Genomic DNA, 26,306 nt, shown 5'->3' on the forward strand with positions numbered 1-26,306 from the left:
GACAAAGAGCCAAAAGAGAAAGACAATGAGCATATCAAAAACCAGACTTTTCTCATTCCAGGCTACGAAATTATTCAATGTAGGAAAAAAATGCTAGAGGACAGGTTTGGGGTACTTTTTTTATTTAATACTGGGTGCTTTAATTAAAAAAAAAAAAAATACAGGCAAGAACTCTCCTCACCTAAAAATATCTCGATTTGAGACTTATCAAGCTGTTAGGAATTAAAGTAAGTTTTCTGATTTTCCATACCCTGTAAGCAATATCTGCAGTTAAAGTACTTTTGCTATACAGCGCAAGAACACACAAGAGCTATTGCTAAGAACAGCAGCATTCACCTGAAATAAAAATATCTATGGACAAAAGCAAAATTTTGAAGGCCTATTACCACAAAGGGCTCCAGCTGGACCCCTGCCCAGGATCCAAAAAGATTGTGTCATCAAATGTATCACAATAACCAGGGTCCCTGCTACTACATGAGACAAAAGAGCAAAGAAAGGGAATTGAAAGGGTTCAAAATAATTTGGTCCAGTTTACACCGGGGCAATTTTTTCCAGGCAGTGCAGTAACCACGACCCAAGGAAAAACACTCTGCTGTTTTTAAACACTGGCTACCATAGTGGAAAGGAAAAATCACTACTCCACCTATTCTCAGGCTTTCAAGGGAGATGCAAGGAGGCAATCAAGCAAACTGAATAGATCTTACTTCCTTTCACACCCATATGAATCAAACCTTGATAATGCCAAGGGAGGGAAGTTCAGCAGGGCAAAAGCTTCTCCCTTCTCACTTTAGCAGACAGGCAGCAAGAGCAGATCCTGCACTGGCAGCAGAAGTTTGCAAAGGGTGGCATTGCCCACCTTTGCCAAAGCCCCACCCACAGAGGTTCTGTCCTGTTTGAGTGTAAAATGGCTTCAACAGGGGCTCTGGTTTGCTTTTGAAAGGGGTATAAGAGCTCAATCTCTTTATTGCTAGAAATTACACCCATAATTTTCTTCGTCAAGCTACCATGCTCACTAGAGTCATAAGGAAATACTAAATTATTCATGTTCTTCATTAAAGAGCTCTTTTCTTATTTAGCAACAAATAAAAACAAAATTAAGGCTCTCACTCTCTCCCCTAGGTTTTATTTTAAAACAAGTAAATAAGAAGAACAAAAATTTTTATTTTGACCCTGAAAAAGATAGGTCAGCCTGCAACATTTTCTCATGTTCCTTCTCATTTTACCATTTCAATCTCTTCTGCCGCAAAACATAAAGCAATTTTGAAATTAAAAATAAAACTGATATTTTAAACAGAGTCCCAGTGGGATCTCGTGTTTGGCTATGTATGGAATATAACACAATTAAGAATTCTAAGATCTAGGTTACTGTCCTATTTCAGCATCACTTTACAAAGTGCTGACAACCCTCTGGCAGGTTAGCACTGGTGTGGGATCACATTTGCACAGAGGGCCAACAAGCAGAAGCTGCATGCAAAGAGGTAACTCTTCACAAACTTGAGAGCCCAAATCAGTAACTCCTTTACTAACTGCTGCACAGTTTTAATCCAAATCAGATTATGTATACATGGATCACTGCATCAATGCTCTAAACCTTAGAACAATACAGGAATCAGAAACAGCAAAGCACAATGCCCTAGATATTATCCAAGTGAGTACTGCAGTAGAAAACCCTGTGTGCAGCAGAGACTTCCCTTGATTCATAGCTTACACTTACACTTGGTGACTGGATTCACACCAAGCAAAACCATTTCAAACCAGGATAAATTACCCCTTATTTAGATTAGAGATATTAACTGGTCCAATTAAATCAATGGAGCAAGTTCCCAAGAGAGACAGGAATATTCTAGACAGAAGAAGTCTGCATGTTAAAAGAGAACTGCATTAACATAAGATGTTCCTTCTACCTTCTGCTTCCAGGAAGAAATCCAAATAATCTTTGTTTATTGTACCATTAGAGCTTGAAAGGGCAAACATTTTGTTTAACAAGACTGCTTTTAAACTTCCCTTATTTTATGTAACCAGCTATTTGAAAGAAAGTCTGTAGCCAAAACCATTGCCTTACCACCACCACTCCTCACTTATTTCTGCTAAAAGACAGCTATACTACAAGCAGCTATCTAGATGTAACAGGTCAAGATACGACCTAGGATTGCACTTGATTTCAAGCACTTCAGTGGAACAGTTCCTTCTGTTTGAATGCACTATTTGTCAAAACAAAAACACTGCTGGGGAATACACCAGTTTCAACTAGATTTTGTTGAAGGAAAAAGAAACCTAAGCCAGAGGGTTTCAGAAAATGTCTTTTCAACATATTGAAAAGTACAATGTTCTAGTTCAAATGACTTTTCACTTTACGCATTTTAAGAACAAAAAACCTGGAACTTTTTTTCTGAGGTCCAGAGGGACCTCAGAAAGTAAAGCCTTTATTGCCAACATCTCCTATAGTCTATGAATAAGCAGTTTACTCCCCAAGCACCCATGAAATATTCAACTGTTTTAGAGAAACACATTCCAACTATTCACACTTGCTCATTTCTTCATGAGACATACAAGAAGAAATTCTATTCTGTGTCTAGATTGTTAACCAGAGTTTTTTCCTCCAACCATCCCCAAAAAGCAATAGAAGAAGAATATGAATCAGAGGCAAGGCATGAGCTTTGAAAAGGCTCTAGTAATTTAGGACCAAACTAGATGAACTCTTCAGAATTTTACTGAGAAAATAAACAGGACTTAAGTGTTCATAGCTATACTGTGTTATGAATGCTTATATAAGCTTTGTCATTAATTGTTCAGTTTCCTTATTGAAGAAAGCTCAATCCAAAATGCACTGCAGCCAATGAAGAGGTTTTCCTTCACTTTAAATTATGCCTGAATTCACCTATATCTCCCTTGTGCAGCCTACGGCAAAAGGCATTTAAAAAAGCAATCAAAACAACTGTTTTAGCTAACATAATGAGCTGCTTTTAGCCCGAAGTATAGGAACTTATTTAGTACCGTGTCCATGACAAGGACAGTTTGAACTGCTATTTTTTCTCCAAATTGCAACAGCACCTGATGAACAGCAGCCACAACATAGTCTGAAATGAACATGACATGAAAAATACACCTTTTCAAAACACTGATGCTATCTTAGAGGAGAAAAAAAAAAACCTTTTATTTCTGTTTTTCCTCACAATACAGGCAATATGTCATTCCTCATACCAGGGTCCTGGTGAGGACCCTTGTCCTGCCAGAAGCCAGAGAAAATATCCAGATCCCCCAGAGGTGAACAGCCTCATACTTTTACACCAGAAGTTTGAGAGTGTGTAAGGAATAAACTGTAACTCTAAATAGCATTTCCATGCCAAACAGTAGCCCTAGTTAAGCACATTCTGTATCATCTGATAAGGTTCTGCTTTTTAAGAAATAGCTTTAAAAAGCCACATTTTCACAAAGAATAGCCTTTATTTATAGAGGGAAAAAAAAGGAATAGAGAGTGTTCATATATAAATCTGTAGTTTACATACTGTTGTTTTAGATTGTGAATGGAGTCAATCTATTCTGTCATTACGGGGTTTTTTCTGTTTTGTTTGGTTTGGTTGGGGTTTTTTTGTTGTTGTTTTGTATTTTTGTATTTTTGTTTTTTTTTTTTTTTTTAAAGAAGTAGGTATTTGGTAAAATACATAAGCAGTAATTTTAACCAGGTTGGGGATTTGTTTGCTATTCAAGAAGAAGGCTTGTGTTTCAAGCACATCGCCAAAAGGGAGTGTCAGAACATTCAGTCATCCACAGGACACTAATGCACATTTGGGCTGTTTAGTCATTCTGCTGTAAGCCCAAAAAACACCCACGGATTAGGCCAGTGGTCCATTAATACATGTCCCTGGAGTGTCCTTTACTAAGGCAAAATATATCTTTCTTAATTCCTACAGCATTATTACCCTGGTTGAACAGAGCAGAATTCTTCCTGTCATTTGGTAATTTTTCTTTAAAAATATATTTTCAATAAAGGCTAGATACTGCCAATCTGGTGCAATGGGTTGAAGGACATTGGTACACCCTCTCTGTATCTTTGCAGAAAGAGAAGGAAGGAAAACAGCTGGCTACTTTTCACAATAGCTGGATTCAGCCAAAAAAAAGGCTCCATCATATGCCTGCATGCTATAACAAACATAGCTGAAAGTCCCATGTCCTGATTCAACTAAGCACAACATCTCAAATGTATGCTGGAAAGCAGTGCCAGATTTTTTTTTTCTGGAGAAAAAGTCAATTTTGGTATCAGGAATCACACTGTCATTGATGGTATTTGAATAGGATTATATACTTCTGACACAGGTATGGCATCTGTGTGCACAGGGCTCAAGAGAATCCAGAAGACAAACTTCTCTTCTTTAGTTCAGGGATGGAGATCTAATTCTCCTTGATTTTATTCCCACAAATAAATGCTGAGAAAATGCACAAAACCAATCACAATCCCTTAGCCATCTTATTATTCCTGGTTGGTTTTTTGGTTTTATTTGTTTGTTTGTTTGTTGTTTTGTGGGGTTTTTTGTCCTACTTGTATTCTCAGGCCCAGCAGGGACATTCCTGCCTCACAAAGCAGGCAAGCAAGCATCCCTTGGGTGCATCCCAAGAGACACCTTCCATATCTCTTAAGACCTACTTCTACCTGGTGTTGTGCAGGTACCTCTTTTTCCATATAATTATACAGCCCTGCATGATTATATTGGACTACAAATTGGTTGCTGCAGCCCAAGATCAACATACACAAGGAAATTCTAGCCTTGCATACCATCAATCTGAGCTCTTGCTCTTAAGAAAGATGCAAGAATTTCAGTGCTTGCAGTTGAATTAAATCTGACTGAACTGACAGTCTAATAGAGGCTCAGCGATTCTGGGATACGGGGTATTCTGGTTAAATCACCTGCACAGGTAATTCAGAGGCTGTTCAGATGCCAAGGGAACTTCCCCCCCAAGGCACAGGAGGAGGGAAAAAGGAGCAAAATCCTTGAAAAACATCTGTTTGTTTCTATTGCCTCCTGTCAGTCAGACCTCTTGCCAAAAGCTCATTAAAGGTAAACACAGGGAGGAAAAAAATGTATGATTATGTTTATTATTATGCAAATAAAGAAATTCAGGGGATATATGTTAAAAAGAGAGAGAGAGAGAAAGAAAAAAGTATGAGAAGTATAGATACCTCTGCTTCTTGTAGAGTTCCATGGTTCAAGCATACCATGTCTGGACATGTGATAGGGGAACCACAACCTTCTTGAATTGCCAACTCCATGTACTGTTTTAGACACTAGGAACAAGTAAAGAAAAGGGAAAAAAAGTTATAGCCCACATGTTGTTAACAACCAGATGTCAGAGATGCTGTGCAGTTCCCACCTTCACTGCCTTAATTGGCTGTCTTGAAGCTCTAGCACATAGCAAACATCAATTATTATAAGCATGAATGCTACAAGTCATTACATTGGAAAGAATGCAACAAAGAACAATTAATTATGCATGACTTCATCTGCCGAGCACCGCATTTACCTAAGTCAGCAAGTCAGGCCTTTCAGCCCTAAGAACTCCTATGCGCAGCTAAACTGGGATTGGAGGATTTGGCAGGGGTGAGTATCTTTTATTCTAATTAAACAGACTTTGTGCCTTTGTTTTTTCCTCCTGTGCTCTTAACTGAGACTCCCAGCCAGCAGTCTCCATTGTAGGAGAATTAATTTACAAGAAAGACACTATTGTTCTCAGTTGCACAAAAGGGGAAAGGGGTTTAGCACCATGTTGGGAGGTTATAATCTGCCCTAGAAGATGTGCAGCTACCAGTTCTTCCTCCTCCTCAACACGCCCCCCCCCCCCCCCCTCCAATAGATCAAATAATTTCCATAATTTATCACAATTCGTCATCAGCCTCTACTCTATCCAAAGTCTATTTTCAGCATGGAGGCCACTTTATGAATGTTTCCAAATTGTTCCATTACTAAAACAGCAGGCTTTCCCTCCAAGCTCAAAAAGCCCTCTATTTCTCTCCACACTTTATCTGGCATGCCAGTTTAAAATATATTCAACTTTTCTTCATAACACATATTATAGAGTCTTCAGTAAAATCATGGCACAAAACTCATGCAATGGACCAAAGAACAGTGCTTGAATTGTTCCTCCAAATAGCACAGGTAAGTAAGTAAGTAAGGTCACTTTTAAATAAAACCAAACAGCAAAGTTTCCTCAAAATAATGGCAAAGCGTACAATAAATTGCAAGTCACCATCAACAGAACAACAAAGCATGGATTTCTGACAGATTTTGGTATCAGCTTGCATAGTTTACTGTAAATGAAAATAAACATATGTTATGAAAAGTAAGACTGATGTAGTTTTTTCCCTACAGTTTTATATTTCATGCCCACATTACAAACCTCCTCCCCGGTACTGCTGACTTCTTCCCTTAATGCCCCACCAATTTTCAAGAAATATGTCAAAGTGAAACAGGGTTTTGAGACCTCTGCCTCTCTGCCAACTTTTCTAAGAGGCACTGAGTTCAAAAGCTAATAGGTGAGTGATGGGGAAATCACAGCGCTTCTGAGTATGGCAGCCTTAAACTCCTCAAAAAAACATTGTTCTATTATTTATAGGCATGTAATATTCAAGTCTGTGTTAGTCTGGACCATTCTGAGAAAACCTTGCATATTGTGCTCTGATTAAAGAATTTTCCTCATTTGTATTTTTTATTGGAAAACTGATTCCCTCTTAACCGTCAGGATAATTAGGACCTTTACAAATGGAAATGAGATTTCCTTATTATTCTGTCTCTCTACTGAAATGTCCATATCCACATTTTGCTTAATCCTGATGAGCTATACAGAGATACTAGCTCAAGGAAGTAGAATCATCTTAACTTAGTGGCATTTTAAATTAACTTACTTTTGATTTGTAAATATTTGAAGTGTATTCTCTTAGAAGAAAGTTAGGATATAGCCTAACTTTAAATATGTATCTCATTAAGCACTGATGTATTTAGATCCAGCAGGCCCCCTTATAAGAAAGCAGCAGAGCAGGCTGAAAGGAATTGATGGTGCAAGTAGTACGTGGGAGGCGAGGGAGATACTCATAGGTGAAATGCAAAAAAGAAATTGTGTCAGTCTCTGAAGGCAGTATTAGCTCCCTAGGGATTATCAGCCCAGATTTAACCAGGAGTTATTCTTTTATCATTCCAACAGCAGTCTCAGTGCCCTGTCCCATCTTCTCGCCCACTTATCCCGAAGGCACCCAGGCACAGTGCTTTTACAAAGTCAGTTTATCCACCAGATCAAATCACCCCCCAGCACAGCAGCTCCCTCACCGAGCAGTGAGCAGCAAATAGAAGCAGATATGGAACCACAGTGGTGCCTGGGAGTGGACACCTGGTGACACTGGAGCTGCCAGGGCCCTGCCCACAATTGCCACCATGGTCTGGGCAGTGGCAGCAGGTGACATAGGGAAAGCCCAAATAAAGCATGCCCAGAGCCCATGGTGGCTTCCAGTGCCATTACTGATGCAGATGGAGGCTGTGGGTGACCTTGTCCTGCAGCTCCATATTGAGCATTGCACACATGCTTCAGCACATATCACAGGAGAAACAGGGCAGCAAGTACTCACTCCTACACAGATTTTCTCCCTGGTTTGTACCTGTACACAGACTCCTCCACAAATAATGTAAACAGAAAATTCTGCCCTCAGAGTCCCTTCCCCAAGGCCTGCACATGCTGCAGTGTGCTGAGTGCACTTCTTAGATATGTGGGCAGAACCTCCTTACATCTCAGTCCCTCTCCTCATGGGACACCTGATTGCTTTCTGGATCAAGTCTCAGGGCAGCATTTGGTGAAGGGCAAATGTTTCCCTCTCACCAATGCATTCAGGTTGCCTTAATTTCTCGGCAAGCATGAGAGAGCAACCTTTTGCTTTTGCTAAGATCCTGGGTTCTGTCTCCTCTGTGGTGCCACCTGATATTTAGTAATTTGTTTTGACAGCATGGTACAGTGGGTTTGTATTCTGGGGCCAGCTCAGGTCAGGTAGTTACAGAGGGAGGACAAAGCCTGAGAAGTTACTGCAGGCCCAGCAGCAGCCCAGAGGCTTGTTCTTAATTTAGACTCTCAGGACAAGAGCTCGGAGCACTGACAATTACACTTCTGTACAAGGATGGGCATGAAGCTCTTAAAGAGCTTCGATCCACAGTATAGATTTTGCAATCAGCTTCCATATGCAGTATCTAAGTCATTAGGGGTACCGAGGCAGGAGAACAGAGGTTTCTGAGGATTGCTAATGGATCTGGACTCCTCTTCTAACCCACTGCATGGTTATAGGTGAGCACAGGTGGGCAACCAAGCCTTCTGTGGTCCTTTTAGAGGTTGCTGTGTTTTCAACTTGGAGAGATTTTGCAATTGGGCTGTGCAGTGCCATAGATATTCAAGTACATGCCAGAAAATCTCCCTGTTAAATCATTTTTATAGATATGAAATCTTCTTCTGCCTTGACTTTCTGTGCTTGGAGAAGGGGTTTTGGGTGTAATACAAGAAGGGCTTAAAGTTGCTGGGAAACTTGAAGGAAGCATTTAATATTTATTGCTGAAGGATTAAGCTTTTTACCAAAGTATGTACATGACCAAAGATGTGAATTTCTTGTTCCCTTTTAGCACCAAAGAAGAAACATTGGAAAAAATCACTAAAATTTTAAAATATGCCCTAACTTTGCAGTGAAACTGTTTTCAGAGGGGTTTTACCATTATTTACAGCTCAGCTACTAATTTAGCTGCTTACTTGAGAAGTGGCAACTAAGAGTATCTGAAAAGATGCAAGCCAAAAACGTGATGAAAAGATGTTTCCATGTCTTTATAATGAATCACGACTGACCTTCTCAACAGTGTGTCCTCCCACACTTTAGAGAATACATTATTACAGACATAAAATGGCAAGATTTTTTTGTGCATTTTGTCTACAAAAATCAGCAGTATCTCAGGAAAACTGCATACACTACATATGCTACTTAATTGCTCTTCAAAGTGAAGGAAAAATCAAGATGCTCTGCCTTCTGTGATACAAAGCGTTGCCTGAAAGGGTCTTAATCTTGACATCCAAGAAATCATGAAATCTCAACACCCTGGGCCACAGTCTCCCACTAATTTCCTGCAGTGTGGTGAGTTTTGAGCACAGAGAGCAGTCAGTGGCTGGAGTAGCCTCAACACATGATCTGTGGCTTACAGTGACATTAATGCCATCCTCTTACTTTCCATGGCCAGAGCCAGCACGTTTCCATTAATGTGTCACGTAGCCAAGGCAGAATGGTTGAAACAAGAAACTAAAAATCTACCAAGGTCTTGCTGAACAGTTTAGAATCCTTCTGACTACAGATAACCCTGGAGGTTTGATTCCATTATGTTCAACCCTCAAATAAAAAGCAGACACCAACCCAAGTAGTTTTAATTCCCATACCTGCAAGTGTGCTCTAATCAGTGACATTCAGTTTACACAGATTTTCCTCACTGAGCAACTATGTCATGTAAATATCTGCGTTCTGGGAAACATAATAAAATCCTGAGGCATTCAAGCAAGAGAGATCAATTCAAATATGATAATGTAATTCCACTAGTAAAACTCAGTACACCTAACATAGTGTTTTGTTGCTATTCTAGCTTTGCAAAGCATGTTTTGCTCCTGCTGAATTACTGACAATTTCAGTCAAAAGAAGACCACTTTTTTTTTTTCTCTGCCTGAGATTCATAATGCATAATGACTTTTTTTTTTCCCAGTAATTTGCTGTCCAAGTGTTTTGGGGCAAGATTTTTTCCTCTTATACTGGTTTTGTCTTTCAGGCCATCACGTTCCTCTATTTAATAAAATAAGATCAATATCCAGTTACCTATTTCACAAAATGCTGCTCATGAGTATCTAGTAAGTTAAGGCCTATAAAGTACCTGGATCAAATTATCATGCAACATATATATGCTTCTTGTTGTTGTTTTTTGTATCTTGCAAGACTTGTAGAAAAGATTATGATTTAGACAAATTCTTACAAATGCTCCAATATTCCTCTCCTGGAGCTAAAGGTTTGTTGAAAGAGTACATTGAAACGTGACAGAAACATCTTTAAAAATACATTGAAAAGCCTAATCAAGGAATGCACAAACTAGTAATATAAAAGATTCCTTCTTCAGTAATAAACAGAAGTGCTTTCTGTGGTCAGCTCTGAGCCTGAGAAAGAAAATTCTGTTCAGGCTATTCATGGCTTTTTCATTTCAACACTTCTGCATGCTGCCCTAACTTCAACCTTTTATTTCCCTGAAGTATATTGTACAGAGGGTATTTTTATGTATTGACCAAGAAAAAAGATGCCTGTTTGGTTATTTATTTACTCTGCAAAGGGATCATAACAGTTCTTCATTTTAACATAAAAATGAGTTCAAAGTGTAACTTCAGTGTTACGTTGCTAAGTAATGATGTGACAAAGGCACTATATCCCTTTTACTGTGAAATCTGAAGTTTCTATTCAAATCCACTTCTAGATAATTTATGTATCAAAGACAAAAGATAGATCTCAATCATTCCTACATACTCCTTTTTCAAGTACCTGGACATGTTCCATTACTTTGCTCCTCTCCAACCTGCTTGCAAATCTTCTTCAGCTTCCCCATTACTTTGGATACAAAAACATAAAAGAAACCCCATACGTGACATGACAAAACTGAACAGGTACCTTTATTAAGAAACATAGAGGGAGGTCTAGGAAGAAAGAAGAAACTGAAAACACTGGCTTTTTTTCCTGTCAAATGCCACCTACGCTGCTGCCAGCCACTGTGTAGCAGCTGGTAGAGGATAAGTAAGATTATTTCTCTTGAATTGAATTACGGAAAGGTAAAGAACAGATCTGCAGTATTTCCCAGATAGTACTAGGCCATGATCTACATTAAATGTGAAAATGCACAAAATGACGGAAGACATCTTGCCAATACAAGAAGGTCTTTCCTCCTAACATGTAACTTGAAGACAATTTCCATTAAAAAAAAAAAAAAAAAGATCTCCCTCTTAAAGTCCACAGGAATTATTTACAATGTCAAATCTCTCTTCTATATTTGTCCTTGAAACTATGTTTGTTTGGGGTTTGGGTTTTGTTTAGCCTAGGCTTTTTTACAAACTCCAGGTTTGGGGGCAGGGCGCAGAAATACCGTATATGGAGAGAATACTTAACTTTTCAGTTGACATTCCAGAGTGTCGCATGATTCAGAACAGATGAACAAATAGGCATTCAGTTTTATTTTGGTTCTGGGCCATGGTTATGTACTTTTTATTCAGTAATGTATAACGTTCATTTTATTCTTACACTTTAGAAATGTTACCTGTTCTCAGTGCATACACAGTCAGTATTACTAATTTTGGTGAGACAGTTCACGTCAAAACTCTAAATTTAACCACCTAATCCGCCCAGTATCTAATCAAATGTGTATTAGGATAAATATATCCCCCTAGACAGTACTCAGAGTGTTTATGGCAGATCTATATAATGTTTAATAATATGTTCATCACTACCATGACATCTGCACTTCCGCATGTTCAATCACCCAAATGGATCAGTAATTTTCAATGTGTGGTACTCAAACTCCTCAAGTATCTCTCACAAGGTCTTAAAACTAGATGAAACAAGTGTATTGGCAATTAGCTTGGAGGCATTTGCACTTCACTTGGAAAAAAAAAAAAGTGAGGCTTTTCCAACTAAAGTTTTTAGAAACTACATGACAAAAATAGTAATTTCTTAATTTGCTACAGATAAACTTATGATAGGCACAGTTTAAAGTGAGAAACAAAATTCCAATGAAATATGCATATTGCCCAATCTCTATTTTAACTACTAGGGACCAGATACAGTGATAAATGAATGGATAGAAGATCAAATGGATGGAAGATCAGGCCACATAAGAGCCTTATCAAGAAAGAAGCTTGAAAGAAAGTGAAAAAATGCCCCTGTAGCTTCAAAGAACATACAGTCAGTTCAGGCTCAGTATGAGGAAAGGAATAACATTGGTAAAAAAAATTTAGTTTTGTCACAACCAAGTGAAAACACCAAGCAGACATGACAATGGACCAGAACATAACTGCCTCCTCTTGGTCCACAAGTCTGTTTTCTATGGTATCCTTCAAATACACCTGAGAAATATACTGTCATCAGCTTTGTCTCAAAATATCTACCACTGATGCTAAATTCTGCCCAGAAACAGTCTGAAACAAATTTACTCATGGCCCAACACAACCTGGCAGCCTTTCATAAAAAGCAGGAATAGTTCCTGGTAATTGTTGCCATGAAGTGGTACCACCATACAGAAAAGGACCAGAGAACAAGACCAAAGAAATTCACCCTTCACAAAATGGAACCAGCTGCAAACATAATTTCTCTTGTAGAAATCCATGTCAAGCCAAACCTGGCCTTGCCAACAGCCAAAACAGACATGAGCATGAGGCTTATGTCACAGTCTGGCTCGGTTACTGTGGCACTTTGAGGCACTGACAACTTACTTCACATTGATTTTTTTCATTGGTTAAATGGAGGTAACACCAACTGCATCGATGCAATGCTGTCATTAGTTCCCTCTTCCCTCTGTCTTCCCTTGGCCATGATCCAGAGGCTGCCACCTCTACTGACTTCAGAAACATGCAGTCCCTCTTCCTGAATAGTAGTATCCATCAAAAGTCAATGGGCACATCTGAACTCTTTTGGTACCCCAAATCTGCCTTTGGTGTTACTCTGCACAGAAATCCAAGAAATTCTTAAACCATCAAAATTACTATAGAAGTGCTCTGTGTTCAGTGCCAATATAGGAATTCTCTTTTTTAAAACTTGAAGAAAATTATTCTGAAACATTTCAAATGTCGAGCTGGGAAAAAAAGAATCCCAAATGTCAACACTTCCAAATGGAAAACAACCTGAGGTGAGCTTTATATAACGTATGTGGGGCATTGCAGCACAAGGTATATGTAGGAGGAAGAGAATATAGTGAGCGTTCTGGTGCAGTTGTGAGAAGGTGTCTCATAGGATAAGGAGAAAAAGAGGAGAACAAATCCCTTCTTGAAAATAAGCACAAAGAAACAGAAGTGATACTAAAACCCAGTGTTGGCTAGATGATGGCAAATCCAAATATTCTTTTACTCATAAGTTTTACTAAGTATTATTTTAGTGGATTATTCATATACAGTTGTTTCACTTAGTAGGTATCCCCTTCTTTTTGCCATCTGCCTCCTCCTTGTCCTTGATCTACTCAGTCTCCTTTGCTCTCACACTTTTCTGCTCATGTTCTGTGCAAACACCCCTCACACTAGTTTTGCCAGTTTTCCAGTGCTCCCCTCCACAAACAGTCTGAAACTTCACAATGCTAAGGGTGAAATGCCACTATTCAGCCACCCAAAGCAGGCAGGACAACGCATAGTCGTTCTTGGAAAGATTAAGGAAAATAGAGGAGCCTTAGAGTGTTCTGTTGATTAAGTACCAACAGAGAAACTTCTATTTCTGTAAGAGTTTCTTCTTCTTCTCTATTAAAAGTAGTTGGCAGCAGCCTCTTTCTGAGGCTGAAGCTCCCAAGGCCCAGGCAGGCAGCTGCCCATGGCATCATGCTGTCCACACCAGCAAAGGAGCCTTTGGAGCCCATGGAGCCCTTGGAGCCCATGGAGCCCTTGCCTTATTGTCACACAAAGCTACAGTAGAAAACCTTGTTCTCCAATTGCCTTTGGAACACCTCCTACTTGTAGAAGCACAAGACGGCACAGAAGCTACCTGGGCTCGCATGCTGACTTCTCCTTTTAAGGCTGCATGAAGTTTAATCTCATTTGGACTGCACTGTGTGCACCAAAATAACAAACAGGTAGATCATCATGGTATTTGTTTTGCACTTTTGTAACCCAGTTGCCTCACACATTTCTCAGACATACAAGACTCAACAAAGAATTTGCTTGGGAAAAAAAAACAAACCAGTGAATCATGCTAGCTCTGCATAAACTTGTGCCAACAACACAGAACAACATACTTGAAAGCATCTTTTCAGTTTGTTACATGTTGTCTTCAACATCTCGAACTCCATGCCAGTAAATGACACACGAGAGAGATGTACATGAGCTTGACATAAATAGCAGCAATCCCATTTATTGCTCACCTGGTTCTCACTGGGGTCCTGAAATGTTTAAGAGGAGGGGAAGAAAAGAGGAAGGACAAAACCAGAAAGAACTGGCGTGCAAGGAGAAGCCAACACTGTGGTTTTTACTGACTCCTAAGACCACATTTCTGCAACAGCACTGCACTGACTCCCTCCTGTCACCACTGCCACCAGGGCAATCATATGCTATCTGCTAAAACCTCCCTCCACAACTGCTTACAGGCTACAGACTCACACTGAGTCTTTCATAGGGCCCTTGGTATTTCCAGGGTTACTGCTGGTCCTGCACTTCTCTCTTCCAAAGGGTAGAGTACACTGTGCCAGACACCAGGGCAATTCCAGCCAAGGGGATGTGAGATGCACATGATCCCACCACTCACTGTCTCTCCCTGCTGGTTTCTCAGTTTCAGCCTTATTTTGATAAGGCAGGAGTCTCCTATATGCTCACTTTCCAGACAGTCTAATGAGAACCAAAGCCTGGGCACCACCCAGTGTGCTGTGCAAAGGCAAAGCAGGGAGGGTGGCCTGTCCATTCCTGACACTGCCCCACCAGAGCATCTCTAAGTCTTACCTGAGTGAGGCACTGCAAGAGCTCTCTGGGCCAGAAAGGAAGGAAAAGAGCAAACATTTATGAAATTTTATTAGAAATAAGTATAATATTCAAAGTACTATTCTGTAAGTGGATCAGTCAAGAAGTAATTAGTATTAGTATGCTTTGGACCCAGATGCTCTAAAGTGCACTAAAATACTATATTTTTAAACATTATAATGGTGTGGACAGACACCATGTATAATTATTTCACATACATATGTGAGCACCATGACCACCAATGGGGACAAAAACCTAAGTAGCTGCACATACAACGAAGAAAAAATTGCAACAAAAGGTAAACCCAAGGGACTGCTGATAAGAAGGACATCCCCTCCCAAATATACAAGGAGGAGTGGGAAGACAAGGAACAAGATGAGCAGTATCAGGAACAGATAAGACCCCCTCCCCTTTTGGGAAAGGGACAAGTTAAAGTGACAAAGGGAGCATAAAATCATGCAGTCTAAGCAGTACATATATTGCTGAATATCCACATGTGAAAGTGTGCACCACAGCATGGCACTCAGCAAAGGTTTTACAGATACAGGAAATGAACTGAATAATGGAAAGTTCAGTCCTCTAAAACTTTCACAGATAAAATATCTCACATCCCTTCCTAACTCCCTTCAGAGATCAGTCTTTCATTCAAAACTAATAGAAATCCAATTAAACCAATGAAATCAAGTCATTAGTTACACTGCAGCCATTTCCGAATTCTTGGGATGTGTAAATGTGTGCTTTATCTTGCACTGCAGTGGAACCTTATGCCAAGTGCAACACATGTTGAAAAATACAAGGCTGATGCCTCTTCAGACTTGACTGAGCTACCAAGTAAGATGGCAAGTATGTTCTGCAAGCCATCTGCTTTTTCTGCTGGGAACAGAGAGAGTAAAAATGTTTACAGTTATTTGAAAAACTCCTGCCCTACTAGCAACATTCTACCAAAATGCAAATATATACATTCTAAAGCACAGTTTACTTACTTTGGCTAGAACACAGCTTTTATGGAGTATTTTGTTTATTGCAAGAATTTCTAAGCTGAAAAAAATAGTTGTACACAATTCTAAGTTGTTTGAATGCCTTGGTTTTACAGGCTACAAATGGAAAGGAAATATAACCTCACCCCCCAGATATCTAAACAGCAACAATTTCCAATTATTTCCACAGCCACAAATGCTGTGAAAAACAATCATCATTGTAGCATCACAATTACAGTTAGGAAGAAAAAAATTAAAAATACTTCACATGTAACAGAACAAAAAATTAGAAAAGCAATGGTTTCAGCTAATTGGAGCAGAACCTATTACGTCCATGTCAAGTCCTTTTCTATTTCAAGTTTAATACTACTCCTGGTTCTACAAAATTACCCTTAGTGACAGAACAAGCTATACAAGCTGAGAGCAATGCCAGCTGAAAAACTGCAAAACTGATTGCTGCTCAGCCCCATAGCTCATAGTGGATATTCTTACCCCAAAATCTTTCTTAAGTGTAGTGTGAAGGTATCTATGTGTCCTGGCACGGGTGAGAGGAAATTTAGGGCATGGCACACCAGTAGAGCTGCAGCAGGCTGTGCCTTGAGCAATCCCCCATGCAAGTCCCAGCAGTCCCAATACTGCTTTTTAGAGGCTGCCCAAAAGTGCAACTCATATGGCCTCCCAGAAACTGCTCTGGCTTCAAGACAGAAAGCTATGTAGCCAGGTTAAAAGTTTCCAGAGCCCTCTTTGTTATAGGATGCAAGATCTACATGTCTGGGCATGCATGTCTGGGAGGACGCTGGGACACAGACAACAGTCAGACAAAGGCTGAACTTGGAGCATAAACACAATTGAGACATATTATGCCCACTGAAATAAATAGAGCATGTCTAAAGGCTTCTCCCAGCTGGACTTGGGCTCACTCATGGCTAGCTCTTGGTTCAAAGTCAGTGAAGTTTGCACAGATGCCAAATAACTGTGACCGCACCCTCCATGTCGCTGGAACAGCACTGGAGCACCAAGTTCACAGCGAACGCTTTTCCTGGCGCTGGCCAGAGAAGGAGTTTATGGATGTGATGGCAGCTGTGACACCAACGTGGGACATGTGGGCACAGCAACATCCCCAGCCATCCCTGACCTCTCCCTTTGGCCAGTGTCCAGCCCTGCCTGGCACAGTCCGTGGCAGCCCACCCCTCCCTAAGGGTTACTCTACCCAGCTAACACTGAGGTTAATGTACCACTAATGATACTAAATCAGAGACATTGAGTTCTCTGGAATGGGACCACTGTAAAAGTATCAACTTCTCCAAATTTCCTTTTTTTAATTTAAAGCAGTATCTTCACACCTACTTTTTAGGTATGTTTTCTTGAAACTTTTGTTACAAACTAAAATACAGAAATGTTTTGTGCAAGACAGTATGGAAAACAAACTTCATGAAGTTCAAGTTGAAATGCATATTAATCTTATCCTAGTTTCTTGAAACACACAGCTAGATTCTCATCCTGTTGAAGCTACCCTGAATTCAGCATAAGTGAAGATATTCTCACACTAGCTGGCTTCACAAATATCAAATTTCTTCATGAATTCAAAAAATCAAGGGTAAAACTTAAACATACTTGCTTGATGCTTATCCATAATTTGTTTTTTAAAAATCAAACCAAGTACATTTATTCTAGAGTAAAAACCCAGAACCCACTCCCCCGCCCCCCCAAAAAAAAGAAAAAAAAAAAAAAAAAAAAAAAAAGAGAAAAAAAAAAGAAAAGACCAACAACAAAACAAGCAAGCAAACAAAAAACCCCACACCAACATCCTCCAGTGACTTCCGACCTGTTTTCAGGTCAGGTACATTAGTTATCATTAGTGAGGTACATCAAAGTCACTATCACCAGAGAAACTAGCTGCATTTTTCCCATGCTGACAAAGAGACCAGAAGAGCACTACTATCTGTAGGGCTTTTATCAGCTCATTCAACCTCTCCCTCTATCATTTCCACCAGCTTTATTTGATCTGAATTCGCAGGCCAGAAAGTCCTTACTGACTACTATAGGCAATGCATGACCTGGACAACATCTCTGCAGCAAAGGTTCAACAGGCCATTTTTGTTTAGGTTTTCTGATTGCCCTTAAAAGTTACATAGAAGACTTTAAAGGTCTCTGAGAACTCAAAAAAAGGGAAACAAAAGCTCATAGCTATCCTATGATTTTTCAGGGTTTTGCTTCAGAAAAAGGTAAATACTGAGATTGTATGCAGATTGTGTATGTTCTCCAACACTCTTAAACTGTATCTTTTTCCCATTTATTACTGGGTTTTACTAGTAATTGCTATGGGAACATATGCTAGTTACAAATTATCAAACGCAAAATAACAAGAGAAATCTTTTAAATAAGGCAAGACAGGCTAACACCAAATGCTCTTTAGAAAAGCATCCTATGTCAGCATGGGTAACACAGACTTCTTGAACAAGACAAGCAATCCCATCTCACAGTTCTGTCCATCTCCCATTACCCTGCTTCTGTAATGTAAAGGCATTGACAGATCTTACCGCTGTACAAAAGATGCAGCTGCATTCCTGAAGAGTGGTCATCTTATCCAGGGAATATTCACAGAGACAGAGCTTGCAAGTGAGGAGAGGCTCCAGAGCTAACTCTCCAGCTTCTGACTTATCAGCTGTCATGGTGTGAGGACAAGCCTTCCCAGCAGAGTCCATTCAACCATTAATGGTGCACTTAGCCTGAAAAGAGAAATCAACAGCTGAAACATCGCACAAGCCATGCAGTCACTTCCATTGCTCTGAGAATTTCCATCTAGATCCATAAAAGTACCTGCACACCCAAAATGTACTACTCAACATCTTGGGGCCAGTCTCAACTTCAGGCCATTCGAAATTTACAAACAGAGTACACCTCCTCAAAAGATCTGAACTGGCTGGGTTCTCTGAGAGCATTTACCTTGCTGGCACAAAGCACCTCAGTCAGGCTGTTTAACATCAAAATAAAGAAAAAACCAAACAAACACAAACCAAAACTCACAAAGATGGGCCATTATACATACATACATATATATATACAAATAACTCTGCCTTTTCAAATGAGTTTCAGATTCATACTCCTCCCACTCAAATGGGATCCTTCAGTCTTCACTGCACCCACGCAGTTCCAGTGAATGTCTCTACTCCCACTTTCTATTCCAGTTGGTGGCTTGGAAACTCCCCTAGGCAGTGCAAGAAACGAACAGATTCCCACCTTCTAGGCAAGCACTTTAAACATTTACTCTGTAATGCAGGTGGTGGGCACCATGAACTCCACCTTCTCCATGAGTTGTCACTGAGATAGAGCTGGCAGTCTATTGCAAGAGGGATGGTGAAGGCATCTAAACCCAGGAAAGCGCTTCAGCTTGCCTGTGCTACTTCACACAGGGCTGGAGCTTAAAACCAAATGAGTAAGAGCATTTAATGTGCAGTCCTCTTTTTTGCATTGCCTTAATGATGCCAAAAAGTAGCTCTTATGCATCCCACTTCCTGGCATACAGCTCTTCTATTTATTTCATAGGCCTCTGAAGTATTTAACTGATGTTTGTGAACCAAGTGCACTAGCACTTTGACAGAGAGCTGCTCACCAGAGCCATGTTTTCACAACACGTCACAGCAGTGCTTGGGGATGAAATTTCTCTTCCTTGATGAGTAGCAAATGGAAATGTCATGCCTGCATGTAATGCTTTCTGGCCTAAGCATATGAAAACACTGCACCATAATCATAAAAAATCCCAAGACCTTCATTCTTACACAGTAACCCTGGAAAAGGAATTAAAGAGAATATCCTTGTGCTTCAGCTGAAACAATGCAAAGCCTATTTGCAGATTTTACTCACCTCAGCACAGTGGGGTTTGCCACAGTATTTAAGGCACAGAAAAATCTATCCCCACCTCTAAGAAACTTGGCCCAACTTCCACAGATCTCCTTCTGAATACACTTTGCTGACGGCAAGACAACCTTTACACATATTTTACAAGCAGAGACCTGATGGCCAGCTGTGCACAGCTGCTTGCAGCAGCACCAGGAGTGCAGCTCTACTAAATCTGAAGAGCTGCATGAAGGCTGCATGAACACAAAACTAATCAAGACCTATCAATGTGCCTGTCAGATCTGACATCTCATGAGACAAACCAGAGACTTGAGCCCCTTGGTCCTCCTCTGCTGGCCTCCCTTGCAGTTCTGAGCACCCTCTGGGCAGGGCTGTCAGGTCACATTTGGCAGCACGTCCCTGCTGCCATTCTGTGACTATGGTGGTGGCCAACGCAGCTGCAGACTGTCAATGCAAACGTGACATACTGACTTGCAGTGCCTGCTGAATTCCTCCCTAGGGGGAGAATGATGGGGCTCATGGAGTTTGCAGAACCTTTCCCTGTGGCTTCCACCTTCCAGCTGAGCCCATCCCCAGGCTTGTCCCCAAAGTCTCATGCCCTGTGCTCCCACAGTCTGCAGGAAGACACTTTCTCCTCAAAAGCCACAAAACCACAACAAATCTGGGTCAGAGAACACTTACCACTTTTTAATTTTTACACTTGGCAGTTTCCTAGCTTAGCCTGCCAGAGAAGCCATCAGATTTGTACTTTGGAATGCCTTTCTTGTAAGCACATAGAGATATGAGCATCATGGCAAAGATTCTGGCAACCAAATCCCTTACCACAAATCCAAAGCAAACTCTCTTTTTATGACTTGCTATCACTAGTTCACAACATAGACTATTCCCACATTATTCTTGTTGCAGTCCTGGGGCCTGCTACCATGACTCCCCTCATAATTTGCTCCATACAGCTACAGAGCTGGAGTTCCAGCATGGCCAGAAGCCTTAGAAGGAAGCTTCCCTCTGAGTCAAGAACTGCAACAATCTTCTGTAATTACTGCAGCGGGGTGGAGGGGAACACTGAGTCACTGGAAATGCTAAGGCAGATCAAGAACTACCTGTTATTTAAGCCTACATACTAGACGTTATCTCAGTATTTAGGAGAACTGTAACACATTTATTCAGGCTGCTTTTCAATGCAGCTGCATCTGTACAGGTGAGCTATTCACCCTCACTCTGCACTGATCTGAAATTTCTTCATTTAAACAGTAAAAGGCAGCAATGCTAAAAGGACAGATGCACAAAAGAACAGGTAGGAATATTTCAGGATGTGAGAATGGATGTAAAATGGATACAGCTGTTTCAAAAGTCAGTGTTCTTCTCATAACTAAAAGGGTTATGACCCTGCATGCAAGCAGCTGTAGGAAGATTCAGGTGTATGATTGAGGTTTAGGGCTAGAGTCTAATTTTAGATGGCCTAAATCCAGCACTCAGTGTGACAGTGAAGAGCAGGCTCCTGATACACCACTCCGCACTAGCAGCAACCTAATGCCACACTGCAATGGCTGTAGAGACTCAATATGATATCCCATTGTCATTGATGATAACCCTTGTCCTTGAAGACTGTAGGTTCAATTCAGTTTTGCTCTCTGTCCGTCTACACATTTGCCCTTCCCTCATACCAGGATGCCAGAGCACAGCTCAGGTTCTCCCTAAAATAGGCAGAGCACTGTGTGGAAATCCCCAGCAGATAATATCAAGCAAGCCTGGCACGTCAGAGGATCTACCCCCAGACAGCCTAGGTGGGCTCACCTCACTGCAGTCTCATTAACTCCATTGGAGTTCATGAAACAAAGGGAACGGGATCAGAGAACATGGAGACAGCCTCAATGTCCTGCCTGCTCAGCCCTTGAAGGAAATACTGTGGTTACCAGGAAGAGCACTCCTTCCACGGTCCCTGAGAGGCCACCTTGTCCACAAGCAGCTCTCCAGATCAGGCTGGCACAGGCAAAGCCATCCTGTTAGTGCTGAACTCCTGCCCATCAAAGGCAGAGCAGACACATGGGCTGCTTAGCCTGCTCCTTTTCCCAGAGCAACCCAGCCCATTGGTCCTTGCATCTGCCCATTAGAATTGGGACTTCTCCTCTTGCCCCCAAGGGACACATGTTAGGGGAAGAGCTCAGGGTTAGGGATAACGGTAGCCCCATTCGACAGCAGCTGGGCTCTGGAATCAGGTCTGCAGGAGAGGTTCATTCTTATCATCATCGGGTCATGTGGTGCTAACAGCAGGAAAAGACAGACACATCTTCCTCCAGTTCCCAGCCTCTACTCCTGTTCTTCACCAACACTTCAAAATGCATTGTCCTCACTCAAGCTCTCCAACTATCCCCTCAACTTTATCAGCCTGGCAGAACTGACTTTTCCAGGTGCTGCAGGGAAGCCGTGAAGTTCTGCCTCAGTTGCTCTGAATTTTTATGGCTTTCACTTTGCTATAATTATCCCACAGACTGTCATTACTTGATTAAACATCCATCAGTCCTCTTTACAGAGGATTAAAATTCCTATTGTAATTACAAGTGAGTTGCCAATAGGTTAGATTGAAAATGAAGCGTCCTGGGTGTATGTGTTGGGCAGGGGGAGAGGGAGCGACTGAAGAATGAGTTAGGAACGAAAAGTAAAAGACCATTCCATATTTGGTTATATGAACAAAAATGATCGGAAGTTAAAGTAAATGGAAAATTTCTGAAAAACAATGGACACTCATTGTTAAGCATTAAAACCCTCCCTTTCATGCTTACAAACACAAATGATGTGTTTAGGAAAGCATCCCAAACAAAGCAAGAAATGTGCCACTGAAACTGTAGTGCAGGACCTCAACTCTGCAAAAAAAATCTTCACTGAAGATTCCACTGTGAGATGTGGAATACGAATAAACACTTCTTCGAGGCCATTCTAATCCAGAGAAATATACTTATCTGAATCCTGCACCAGCATGAATCATGGCAAGGAAAGGTCAAACTGGCCCCAGCATGCATAAACACTCAGGAACTCTGAGGATCCACTTTTTTTGTCTACTTCTATCAGCCTCGTACACTCACACGCACACAGATCACACTCCTTTTGCACTGCACAGGATTTCCAGGAAATTGGACATCTTTCCTCAAATTGTATGCTGCTCACCTCATAAGAAGACTCATACTTCCCTGGCTGTGACCCTTGATGGTGCTGATGCCACAGGATAAGGCAGGACTAGAAAGTCTCAATGAACATGAGTGAGTTACATAGGGTCAGTCCTGTGGGGTGTAAACTGCAGTCACCAGGACCACAGCTTACCAAGCACTCAGACCTGTCAACGCTTTCCATTCCACTCATCTGCCCCAGGACATTTTTGCCTTGTCTCTGGGAGGTGACAAAGCTTTGTGCTTTTTTGCAGCACTGAAACATCTCAACACTGTCCATAAGTAAGAAAACATTAGAGTGTGCTCAAAGCAGAAAGGGCTGAGAAGGGTAAGTACAAGCAAAAACACTAACACGAAAGCATGGAGATTTTGAGTGAAATACAAAAAAATGAAAAAAAAGCACCAGAGGAAGGAATGTAGAACTTGTCTGCCTTCAGGGCCTCCTGACACCAGAGTGTTTGATATCTAACCTTGAAAATGACTTTCTAACAGCAACTATATGCAATGCCTGCTTCTAGACAGGTACCCATTGTAAATCCTGGCATTCATGTCCTGAACTGGAAACTACCAGCTCCCTGTGATGGGAGGGAGAGAGCAGCTGGGTGGGTGTCTGGGAGACAGCCAAGGTCAAGAGGTCAACTAACCCCAGCTCCATAGAGGTATCAAAAATCAATACAACCTACTGCTGAAACTTTCCCTGTAAGCAGGAATTTTAAGGTAGCATCCTTGTTACAAGCCACACAAAGGCTCACTTGAGTCTGCCCAGCTGCCTCAAACCATGTCTACTACCAAAGAACAGAAGTTACTCTGTATATGCGATAGAGAAAACAAGCCAGTCAGTCTGCTGAGACACAACATCAGGACATTGTCAGTGTGCCTGCAACCAACCCACTTTATTTAGCTTTAAAAATGTGTCTGAATGTGACTTTCACCACTTAGAAACACCACATAGAATCACTAGAGCCTCCTGCACTGAAGCTGGAGGAGAATGAATGGAGTATGTTCAGCACCACAAGTTAAGCTTTCATTTTTCACATGCTGCATCCAGTTGCAAAAAGAGAGCTCTTGGAGAAGCTACTTCAAGTCTTGTGTTTACAAACAATTCTGCTGAAGTTAGTCAAGCTGTAGGCTTTTACCTGCAATTAAAATTTAAAGGAAGCCAAGAAATGCACAAGTATGAGACACACTGCTCCAGGAAACATTTATGGAAAGAAAAAGGTCCTTAATGTGTGTTCCCCTGTGGGCTGACATGTCCATCCTGTGGGCAGGGTGAGACCTGAGAGGCCCTTCTGCCCCAGTACACCCGTAAACCAGCACCCAGGCATTTGAACTGGCATAAGCATGGTAAAAAAAAAAAAAAAAAAAAAAAAAAAAAAAAAGAAAAAACACACTCATATCATGCGTGCTATATTCCTATTTAGTGTACCAGGTACTTACAAAACTCTCTTGGAGAAACATTTGCAAGCACTGCAAGTAATCCTTTCTCATGCCCTAGAGATTTTTCAAGTACTCCACCCATCATGAAATTACTTCAGTGCCATACAAAAACCTGGTTTGACATTGTTCACTCAGGATTCTGTTGTTTCCCGTAACTAAGGTTCCCTCCTTAGAAAATAAAATAGAAAAAGAAAACTACCTGAAAAGCATAAGTGTTCAAAACCAATGCCAAAAATTAGGCCCTTGGGGAAAAAGAGCAATTACAGAAAGATTTAAAAAATGTAACAGAGTGGTATTAAGATAATGGGGTCAAATTACAAGATATAAACTGAGCTATGAAATTAGGACTTGTGAAGACAGCTGTCAGAAACCCACATTTCTATCAAATTCATTGAAATGCCATCATTACCAGTTTTGCTTACAAGTCCTTAGCTGTCCCAACACTCTCAAGATAATGTCATTCAAAATTCACTACTAAGACAGCTTTTTTTTTAAACTCAGCATCTCTGCTCAGAGAATTAGTCTGAGTCAAGTGCACTAGAGCTTTTGTGGTCTTACAGGCAGACCACTAACCCTCAGTGCATTAATTTCTCCTTATGATGTGCACATATGCACTGCCTACACAGAGCTACCTATCCAGTCCATACAGCATTACTTATCAGGCAGAGATCCAGTTAGGCAGTAAAGCATATGATTAAAGCCACAATTTAAAAAAGCCTTCATCTTCAAGAACGACATTTAATCATATGTTTAAGTGCTCCTGTGTATCAAAGCCTGAATGTTCTGCTTTATTGCAATAAGGTTATTAAGCAGTTAAACAAGTACTTAGATTTTTCTGAAATCATGGTCTCAAAAAAAGCAACCAGATCCACAAATAGAAGGTCTCATTTTAAATACATTTTTAATATATTCAGAACTACTGTATTACATCTGAGCCTTAAAACAGCAAGCACTAGATTATATGCATGTATGAGGAGAACCCATTTCTGGATTACTATAATATGCTACCAAGCTGAAGCATTAGAGTGAATAAAAGCATTTCAATATCTGTTCTCTTTGAGCAAGGCTTAAAAAAAGTCAGATGTATAATATTTCATGACAGCTTTCTACACTGTAAAATTTTTATTGTCAGAAAACTTGTTTAAAGGACAAGCAGCCTAAGTAAATATGCTGGTACATGAGAACACACCAAAGGCAATTTCTCTCACTTGTTTTTATTGGAATGCCTGGAAAAAAAAATACCAAAACCTTAAACCTTGAGCTGCTGTTCAAGAAGCTGTAGCTATATGGAGTATTTTCATATCATGCTAGCAACCAAAAAGTAAATATATCAAATCTTTTAAAGGAATGCAGTGAGTGGAAAAAGCATAAAAAAAAAAAAAAAAAAAAAAAGGGACTGACTATAGTAATTCAGAATATGATCCAGATTTTTGCCAGGAATTTTTCTACCAGCACTTCAGGATATTTATAATACACATTGAATAGCATCCCAAATATCACATGCCCCTAATCATTCCAAAACATTCTAATAAACCAAAACAGCAGTAGGACACGCATAGATCAATCTCCACAAGGCTTTGACAGTACACTTGTTGGATAACTTCTCTACAGTACTCCAATACTGTGAGGTATGAATAACTCTGAAAATTTAAAACACCAGTTCTTCACAGCAACTTCTTGTGACCCTATGTCAGTATGTCCTCAGGGAGGTGGGGTCTTTTGCAAGAAGACCATGAATATTAACTGAATATAGCAGAATATATTTTGTTTTTCTGAAACAGATGTGACTGTAATTGTGGGAATCCTTTATAGATTTCTTTGCAATAGTGCTTGAGAACAGGCAAGAGGGGGGAAAAAGTGGGGTTTTCCCCCTCCCACTCTTAAAAAGCAGGAGAGTCTAAGAATGAGCTAATGGTGAAATAAATCTACAACCTAATGGTGAAATAAATGGTGCTACTCACAGCTGAAGGGAGCTAGGAAAAGCACTTTTGGATCATCTAAAGATAAAAAAATTGTCAGCTAAAAGAGAAATAACTCAGCCTGTTACTAAACTGAAATGCATAATCAAAACATGGTATTCAACTCTTTCCAATACTAACAGAAGCCACACAATGGCAATACTAATTGAATCCATGAGGATGGGAGC

The 26,306-nt window shown here is 40.5% G+C and overlaps 1 protein-coding gene across 1 annotated transcript in view; it reads right to left on the reverse strand.

Moving 5' to 3' along the window:
* RNF144B (ring finger protein 144B) overlaps positions 1 to 26,306 on the reverse strand; it is a 53,165-nt gene that overhangs the window by 17,659 nt on the left and 9,200 nt on the right. Inside the window, exons 2-3 of the mRNA XM_083867160.1 lie at positions 18,245 to 18,433; positions 5,177 to 5,281 (exon numbers count right to left, since the gene is read on the reverse strand). Of these exons, the coding sequence (XP_083723286.1) occupies positions 5,177 to 5,281; positions 18,245 to 18,409 (270 nt within the window). The 5' untranslated portion in view covers positions 18,410 to 18,433. The remainder of the gene's footprint in view (positions 1 to 5,176; positions 5,282 to 18,244; positions 18,434 to 26,306) is intronic.

Source organism: Zosterops lateralis, assembly GCF_965231275.1.
Source record: "Zosterops lateralis genome assembly, chromosome: 1".
NCBI classification, from domain to species: Eukaryota; Metazoa; Chordata; class Aves; order Passeriformes; family Zosteropidae; genus Zosterops; species Zosterops lateralis.